Raw genomic sequence first — 9,451 nt, 5'->3', positions numbered from 1 at the left:
GGGGGGGGGGTATTTCTTTCTCTCAAGTTTTTAACTGGGATTGGGGCTTTTAGCAAACAGTGAAAAGAGAGAACAGCCATTGTAATATTTTCTTAAATGCACGGAAAATACATAAAAAGTAATTCAGAAAGAAACACAAAAAGTCAGGGTTTTGAAACAAACACTTGGAATATTTTATGTTTATTTTTAAAGTAAGCAGGAAATTTCACATATAACCCTCTTTTGTGTTCTGCCACCTATAGAGAAATGCTTTTTTAGTATTTAATTCTCAGAATTTTTGTAGAAAATAATTTTTTTTAAATAATGGATGAGAGAGATCCAGCTGCTAGAGTGGGGACTGGTGGGATCTAGTTCAGATCTCTTGATACCTTAATCACTGCTCCCTCTCAAAGCGTAAGGAACATTCAAAACTAAAGATCAAAGACAGACCTGCAACTTACCATCATGTTACAGAGTCCACAGTCCCTGCCAGCCCTGAAATGCTCTAGAATGCTCAAATAAGAATATAATTCAGACTTTTCAACCTACTATTCAGAAGTTCATCAAAGTGGCAAAGCAGCTTAACAAGCAGCAAACAGAACAGGAGTCTGGGAATAGAAAGGCTGGAGAAAACACAAATAAAAATGACCATACCCAGGGTGCTTAAAAATATAAACTGGAAAATCTAAGAGAAAAGTAATCCATTAATTATACAGAGTGATGTAAAAATCAAAGAAAGAGAAAAAGAAAAGAGGATAATCGGGGCATCTGCAAATGAGAGCCTCCCCAAACTAGTGCCTGCAGCCTCCAAGAGATCACGGAAATCCACGGGATAATCCCTCACACAGATGGGAAATTTAATTAAAGCGATTCCAGGGAATGATTTTTATTTTTACTGAATTCCACATTAGAGTAGTGCCAGACTAGTCAGAAGCTCACAGACCGACGGCTGGACAATTACACAATTTCTGATGGCTGGCAAAAGCTTCCGTTTCCAACAAGAAGTTTTATGCTAACATCAAAGTCTTCTGCAGAGAACAATGAGGTTGGCAGTAATCACTGTAGCACACACAGACATTAAGAGGTTCTTGTTTTTTTTCCCAATGGAATTAGTGTTTTAAATGCGTGTCTGATGAGTGAGGCATTGTCATTAATACTATGCCTGCTACTGCTATCAGCTAGCACTTATTAAGGGCCTACTACGTGCCAAGCTCTGGGGTACAAAGAGAAGCAAAGACAGTCCCTGGCTCTCACAAAGCTCCCAGTCTAACAAGGGAGACACGCCAAGCAGACAGGCTGGGGCCAACGAAACACAGCCTGCAGACCATCAGCAGAGGGAAGGCCCTCCATTGAGGGGACATCTGTTTTCACAAGACACTCAGCCCAAAAGCTGAAAAATCTGACCGCTAGACTTCAAGAGTGGACAAATTCTGACTAGAATAAAGCACTTAGCGGACCACTCACAGCACCTGCTCCCTTGGAGCAAGAACTGAAGACTTCCTGAACTTTCTGGCTGGTCTGCCCAGAAAATTAAAAAGGGCTCTGGATGCCTAAAATACATTCCCAAGTTTAAATTCTGAGAGGAACAGGTGTCAGCACAAACAGTCCCAATTTTACCTTCCGTGAGGGGAAAAAGTTCACTCATTTTCTGGCGAGCCCGTCTCAGCTTGATAAGTTCCCCTTCTTGCCGAAGCAGCTTGATCAGGTCCACATGGCAATTGTAGTCAAAGGCATTGATGGAAAGCTTTAACAGAAAGATATTTTTAAAGTTAATTTAAATGTAATCTGGAAAAAAAAAAGTCAGAAAACCAGCTGGCGGCCTTCCCCAAGGTGTTTTAAAAGGTCCCTCTTCATGTACAAGCAAAATAAACAATATCTGCATAAAGAAGAACCAGGAGAACATCGCCTAAGCACAACAACGCACATGAAACAAGCCCTGAGCGACCCCCACCCTCTGACCTCTGCGGCGACCTCTCCTGAGGACTCACACTGCCCACGTGGCCGGGGCGCTAAGGCTTCACTGAGCGGCACCACTCTATTATGAAGGACAACTTTACTGGGTAGCAGGTGCATTGGAAAATAACAGTCATGTTAAAAAAAGCATCAACAGAATATTTTAAAAGAGGGGGAAAAATCCACTGAATAATGACCCAACATCTTAACACTGTCCCCTCAGGGGAAAGGAAGGTACATGACGAAAAGGAACCCAGGGGAAATATCTTGTATAAACACAAAGTGTTAGTACCTGTCCAAACTAACTTTTGCTGCCCCTTACCTAAGACAAGCAAATTACATAGGACTGTCAAGGGAAGAAGTTATCAACAAACCAAGAAGCCTGACCGTACTTATCTCACAAGGCTCACTGAGCCAAGCCCAGGTCATCGAGGCCTCTACTATCCAGTGATCCATTTCAACAACCAATTTCCATCCACAAGTGGCAGTACAAGTTCTATTTAATAAAACTTAAAAGTAAAAAGCCCTGGAGTAAAAAACAATTAGCCTGGAGCTAACCGGAGTTCCCTTACAAAGGATAAAAGCAGACCTTTTCAGAGTAAGGAGCAGCAAGAGCTTTTAACTTCAAAGGAAGAATCATAGTGTTTCCATTATAATAAAAAAGCATGTTGCTGCCAGGGGGGGAAATCAACATATCATGGTATTCATTATAATGATCACGTGATAATCTTAGTGAAGAATAAGCCCTATCCAGCCCGAGGCTGGAACCTAAAAAAGCAGCCTGGCTGTCTGGGGGGCCACAGTGGGAGGGTTAGGAAAGACCATCTTGGCCTGACTTTGTGCCACTGGGCAGATCACAGAACCTCTCGGTGCTTAAGGCTCCTCAATTCCAGAGGGATGAAAATATGAAAGGATTTTTAAAAGTACTATAAAAATACAGCAACAAAGGCATGATTCACAAGGAAAAAATTATGTGTTTTTATAAAGCAGTAATTTTTTATCACACCTCTACTTAATTTTCTCCTGGTATAATACATAAAAACTTTGAAATAAAACCTAAAATAAGAACAATTCAGAGCCAGTTCCAATCAGAGTCCTCTGGAGGTCATTCAGTGAGTGTCCTCTTCTCATCCGCAGAGAAAGCTGCAGCCCAGAAACAGTTAAGCAGCACAGCCAAGGCTACAGATACTCAGAGCAGAGCTGGGATCTGAACCAGGTCCACTCTGCATCAAAGTCAACCCCAGCAGGGCTCTGGCCCACACTCATCTTCATTTCACTCTATATGAGGGTGGGGAGGTGTTGTATGAGGTGCCCTCCTGTATACTGGGGAGCTTCACCCTGCTTTGGGAAAATCACCAATCAGGACTCATCCCTAAAACTGCAGGTCTCTTTAAATCACAAGATCTGTGGTTATTTCCGAATAAGAAAGGTGTCTGTGTAGAGATGGACAAGACAAGGACCGGAGTGGGTCCATGGCCACACCCAGCTCTGCTCCTTCCTCCCAGCCCCCCCATCCCTCCAGTCCTACTTCAGGGTGCTGTGTGTGGAGGAGACGTCCATTAAAATGAGGTGGCACACATCAGCTCTCTCTGGACCTCCTTGGCAGCCAAGCTGAGGCTCCACAGGAAGGTAAGAAGTAGCCAAACGGGTTAAATTCCTGCACTGAGAGAATTCTCCCGCAGCCAGCTCCTTCCCAACCCCACAACTGTGGCACAATCACCTGGAGCCCGAGTGGAGAGGGACACAACTCCAGGCCCAACAGCCAAAGGAAGCTCATGTCTCCGCAATACTGCCAGGTTCTCTGGGATGCCACTTTCCTTACTCTCCACAAATACAGGCGTGTTCCGATAGACCATCTTTTCTTTTGCGATATTTAACAAAGAGAAGAGAGAGGAATGATGGGTCTCCTCACGCATACTCTGCAAGGAGGCCTGAAGGCCCCTCTGCAAGCTCCCGAGAACCGGGGGAAGAAGGTATAAAATTCAGGGGCAGCATTGGCACGGGGAAGGGCGGCGCCACCCGGGAAGCAGCTCCCACTGAGGGCCGGGTCTCTTCAATCCCAACCGACAGATGGGTGGTGTTAGTGAGGAGGGCACGGCCTCCTCGGGCCCACCCCGGGGCCCACGGCTGCTTCCTTCCCCCCTTACTTGTCAGTCTGCTTTAGGGAAGGGCAGCCCCCTGCGGGGAGGCCGGGCTGCGCGGTGCCAGCCTGTAAGCCACAGGCTCCCGAGCTCCGATCCCATGGTGCCTCGGTCAGAACTTCAGAAGCCGGGCGGAGGGGGCACGGCGGGGCCACAGAGCTTCCCTCCATCGCGCACAGGCTCTGGGGGGCACCTGGGGAGGCTCCCTGACCCTGCCGACGGCACCTCGGGGCAGGCACGGCTGGGGGGGTCACCGCGGGAGGCAGGATCCGAACCCAGGATCCCCCGGCCAGGACTGTCGAGGCACAAACAAGCCTGGCCTCCAGCTCTGCACTCCTCCCCCGGGAAGCTTTAAGGGATGGGCGGCTTCGTGGAGTCCAGGGCTCTGCCACTGCCCCCTTACAGGTCCCATACGAGCCGGCCCGGGCGGCAGGGCCCCTTCCTACCTTCCCAGTCTTCTTACATCCCCCCCTCGCACACCCCTCCATCTCCCAACTCCGAACGTTTTCTCCGGCCGTGCCCCCTGCCAGGCCCGCCCTCCTACTTCCTCCTCGAGGCCTCCCGACCTTCTCCCATCTCGTCTCCAATAAAATCTCCCTCCTGGCTGGCGCCTTCCCCCGCGGCGCTCCCTGATCCCACGCGTGTCCCATTAGTGCCCCCCACGGAAAGGGGGGGGTCGTCTAGGGCGGGGCCCCCGTTTCTGCCAGCCCCTCCCCACGTCCCTCGCGTCAAGGGCCCGGCCGCACGTGGGTCTGCGGAACGCGGCCCCGCGGGGCTCACTGCGCGTGCGCGAGGCTCCGGGGCAACAGTCCCAGCAACGGCCGCCGCCCCCCCCCCCCCCCCCCCCCCCCCCCCCCCCCCCGCCCCCGCCCCCGCCGCCGGGGCCTTCGCCCGGGGCCCAGAAGCGGCCGCCGCTGCTGCTGCCGCCGCCATCTTGCGCCGCCCGCGTCTCTCCCCCGCGAGCCCGACGGCGACGCCGCTGTGACGTTAACGCCGACGCCGAGGCTGCCCGGGCCGCGCCGGATCCCAGTCCTGCCGCGCCGGGCTGTGAAGCTGCCGGTGGTGCTTTAGCGGCAGGACGGCTGCGCGGGCGCCGCGCGGCCTCAGACGGCTCTCCCCTTGGCCTGCCTCCTCTCGGGCGAGAAGGGACCCTTGCTCGCCGGATCCGTTCGGGCGTGGCGAGGGCCAGGCTTCGGGGTCCTCTGGACAGGAAGCGGGGGCCCTAGAGGAGGTCAAAGCCCCGCAGGGGGCGGGGCGTGCAGGCTCTGGCGCCATCTTGGGAAGGACAAGGGCGCTTCACCTCCTGGTCCCTCGGTGTGCGCAGGGCGCGTGCTGCGGCAGGTGCGCCCTGGCGCCGGTGCCCGGGCTGCTCCTCTGACGCGCGTGCTCGCCCTGGCGCACCCTCACCTTGATGCAGCCCGCTGCCTTCGAGGGCCGACCTGCTTGGGGGCCTGAGCTTCCTCGTCCAGGGGGCTCTGCTTCGTTGAGACTCACTCCCCCGCCCAGCAGCCAGCCCGGGGCTAGCCTACCCTCGCACCTCGGAGGACACAGAAACAGCCCTGGTTTGGGGGCTGCCGCTGCCTTGCCCTGGGCCCTCGTTCATAAAAAGGACTTCTTGAAGCCTTTCCCCTCCCGGATCCGGGATTCCCTCCGGAGGAATGTCTCCCACCTCCGCGCCTTTGCACGGGCCTTCCTCCGAGCCTTCCGTCCCGGCCTCTTCCTTTAGTGCCACCAGGCTGTTACTTTTATTATTTTGTCGGGTCCAAGTGATGGCGGTTGTGTTTCTTGTCCCTTTTGGTGCCTGGTATGTCACCACTAACCTACAGAAATAGCCCTGCTGGGTAAAGGACCCTCCCCCTCCTAGAGAGCCATGAAGGCCACCGAACACCTCACCAGCTTGTCAGCCGGCCTTATTAAGGGGAGTGGGGGGGGGGGGTGTTAAGTGACTTGCCCAGGGTCACACAGCTAGTTAAGTGTCAAGTATCCGAGGCCACCTTCGGACTCAGGTCCTCCTGATTTCAGGGCTGGTGCTCTACCCACTGCACTGTTTAGCTCCATACACACACACATATATATGTAACATGTTATACATATACTACTACACATGTGTTATGTACAGGGGGATCAGACAGGACGTTTCCAGACAGTTTCCCTTCCCTAAACTCAGGTGATGTTTAGTCAAAGAAAGTAAAGGGCAGATAACTGAGGTAAGGAGGTGTTCATTTAAACTAAATGGATAAAACCGACCCCTCACTGAACTGGAAAGAAAATTTGCATTGACATCAGAAGCTAGGCCAAGGCCCTGGGAGCCCTTAAAAGAAAGAATCCAGCCCCACGAGAGCCGTAGAAAGCTACAAAAGGCCCAGAATATTTGGGCATCACTTTACCAAAGCACACAAAAGACTTGATATAGATAACTTCAATTACAAAATACTACTTAAAGAAATAAAAATTTAAATAGAGAAATACTCGATGTTCACGGTTAGACCATGTCAATATGATAAAAATGACAATACTACCAAAATTAATTTACGCTTTTAATATTAATCAAATTATCAAAAGGACACTTTACAGAGTCTGATAAAAATAACTGGAAAAATAAAAGATCTATTATATCAATGTAAATAAAAGAGTTAAAGATGAAGAACCAAACTACTTTATCAAGCAGCAGTCATCAAAACTGAGAAAATAGATCAATGGAACAATCTCCTAAACAAAGGAGAAATCAGAAACAACAGAACTCAAGAACCCAGGATTCAGTAAAGTGGAAAATATCACTTAGGAAAAAAATTTCCTATTTGACAAAAACTGTTGGGCATAAACTTAGACGAACATACCATATTTCACAAATTCAAAAGGGAAATGTGACAATATCAAAGATCATATCAGAAAGAAATTAGAAGAAAAGCAGATCCCAGCTATGGATAGAATCAAGGAACAGAAGAAATCGAAACCATTAATATTACATGAAATTGAAAAATTTCTGCATAAACAAAATCATACATCTAAGTTGAGAGAAGTGGTCCAAAAAAAGTGGTCAAACAGGAAAAAAATTAAAATTCTCATAAAAGTGTTTGGTATCTAAGATATTTAGCCAATACTCATACACATATACGTATACTATCCCACAAGTCCTAGTATTATTAAGCTGTTAAAGCTTCTAACCCTAAGCATGATACAGAGATAGTAAAGCTTAAAACTGCACTAAGATTTGTGAGACAGCCTGTATATGATCACTCCTAACAGAAAAGTGATCAAATGATGGGAAGAGCTCTCAAAAGAACTGCAGACTTTTAATAACTACATGAAAGAATGCTCTATATAAGTCACTAGTAATAAGAGAAAGGCAAATCAAGACAACTGAAGTTTCACCTCACACCCAACAAATTGGCAAAGATGACAAAAGATGGGAATGGTCAATGCTTAAGGGGTTTTTAGGAAAATCGATTAGTGCATTATTGAAGAAGTGTAAATCCATACCACCAAGCGGAAAGTAATTTGGAATTCCCCAAATAAAGTGATATTTTAAAATGCCCATCCTGTTTAACCCGGAGATTCTTCCCTACACCCCAAGGGGACCACTGATAAGAAAGTTTCCACACAGCCCCAAAATATATCAGCATTTTTTGGTGGCACAGAACTGGAAAGTAGATAGATGTGCACTGTTTGTACGATGGTTGAACAAGTTGTGGTATATGAATGTAAATGAAAATTACGGCACTATAATAAATGATTCTCTCATGAAAACCCAAAGCTCTTCCCTCTGGACACAAGGAAGGCTGTTTCCTGAACACCACGACCACAAGCATCTATTAAGTCCTTCCTCTGTGCCAGGCACAGGGTTAAGCACAGAAAGACAAAACAAGGTTCTTGCCATCAAGGAGCTCACAGTCTGATGGGGGAGACAAGACGCAAATCACAAGTATGGACCACAACAGGCAGAGCAGACAAAAAGAGTCTCAGAGAGGAAGGCACCAGCTTCCTTTCCTTAAAGCATCTGAAATAAAGTGTTAAACACAGGCGCTGCTCCTGCCAATATATTTACTGGGAATGCAGTTAGGAGGAGGGCAGGAACATCCCCGGATGAGAAAGACTTAAAAACTGGCGTTTGGGAAAGCAGCATCCCTCGCTAGGGACTGGGGGGAGGGAAAGAAAGGAAGAGAAGGAGGAGGAGGAGAAAGAAAACAGAATGGAGACAGAAATAGAAATGGAGGAGAGGGAAAGAAGGACAAAGAGAATTACAGATTCATTTGTTACTTCCCAGAATATGAAGAAAAAGTTTGTAACAGGAAATCTATCTAGGCAAGGAGTCAGGAGATTCAGTGAGACAGCAGGGCACAATGGATAGCGCTGGCCTTAGAGTGAGGTAGGTTTAAATCTTGCCACAGACACTTGCTGTGTGACTCTAGGCAACTCAGTTAACCTGAGTGTTTTTTCATCTATAAAATTAGGGGGCTAGGGGTGGCCAGGTAGCACATCAAGTAAGAGCACCTGCTCCAGAGTCTGTATGACCTGGGGATCGAATCCCAGGCTCAGACACTTAGTACCCACCCAGAAACACCTGGATGTGTAACCTTGAGCAAGTTACTTAACCCCAATTGCTTAAGGGCGGCCAGGTGGTGCAGTGAGTAAGAGCATCAGCTCCAGTGTTGGGATGACCTGGATCAAATCCGGGCTCAGACACTCAGCACCACACCCAGAAATAACTGGCCGTGTAACCTTGAGCAAGTTACTTAACCCCGATTGCTTAAAAAAAAAAAATTAGGGGGCTAACTTGGCCTCTGAGGGCCCTTTGAGCCCTGACACATGACCCTGCCCACTGCTCCACACCACCACCACTACTACCTGTATACAACAGTATGATAGTAATGGCAATTAAAGATTCCCCTGTATTGGCTTGGTTTTCAAACTGATTGTGTTAAAACCCAGAGCTTGTTAATCCCACCTGTGGGATGGACTTGTTGATGTGAAAAGAGAGTCCTGAACTGGGAGGAGCTGGTGACGTAGATTTGGAGAGACAAGAGAGAGGCAGGAGAACTTTTTGGAAGCAGCACCCACGTGGAGGCAGAGAGAGAGACTGAGAAGGATTGCTGGGGCCACTTTGAATTGCCCTGGACTTTTGAGACCTGCCCCCTGAGCTGCCAAGGACTGAGGAGACATGGATGTTTTGCTGGTACTTTGTCTGTCTGTTTTGATGTTGTTTTGCCAGATTTGTCCACTGGTGAAAGACAGTCCTGTTGAAGAAGTCCTGGAACCTGGCTGCTGGCTAAGAGATCCTGAGACTGTCCTGCAGACAGAGAGTGAATACTGTCCACTGGTGAAGGACAGTGCTGTTGTTGCAGGGGTCTGGAGACTGTCCTGCAGACAGAGTGAATACT

At 48.7% G+C, this 9,451-nt stretch overlaps 2 protein-coding genes across 2 annotated transcripts in view; one reads left to right on the top strand and one right to left on the bottom strand.

The window, feature by feature from the left end:
• The window catches only part of SART3 (spliceosome associated factor 3, U4/U6 recycling protein), a 29,579-nt gene extending 27,835 nt beyond the window's left edge, over positions 1-1,744 (bottom strand). The window contains exon 1 of the mRNA XM_069081672.1: positions 1,597-1,744. Within this exon, the coding sequence (XP_068937773.1) occupies positions 1,597-1,624 (28 nt within the window). The 5' untranslated portion in view covers positions 1,625-1,744. The remainder of the gene's footprint in view (positions 1-1,596) is intronic.
• Positions 1,745-3,830: 2,086 nt separating this feature from the next.
• On the top strand, positions 3,831-5,299 carry LOC138156181 (proline-rich protein HaeIII subfamily 1-like). The gene is made up of 3 exons (XM_069081391.1): positions 3,831-3,905; positions 4,003-4,308; positions 4,727-5,299. The coding sequence occupies exons 1-3, from the start codon at positions 3,831-3,833 to the stop codon at positions 5,297-5,299; spliced, it is 954 nt and encodes a 317-aa protein (XP_068937492.1).
• Positions 5,300-9,451: the final 4,152 nt, after the last annotated feature.

Source organism: Petaurus breviceps, unplaced genomic scaffold (assembly GCF_028583685.1).
Source record: "Petaurus breviceps papuanus isolate PSGF00001 unplaced genomic scaffold, PetGlider_PUasm1.0 99, whole genome shotgun sequence".
NCBI lineage: Eukaryota > Metazoa > Chordata > Mammalia > Diprotodontia > Petauridae > Petaurus > Petaurus breviceps.
Note: the sequence above shows the minus strand (reverse complement) of the source record. Positions and strands in the feature narration are given on the sequence as shown.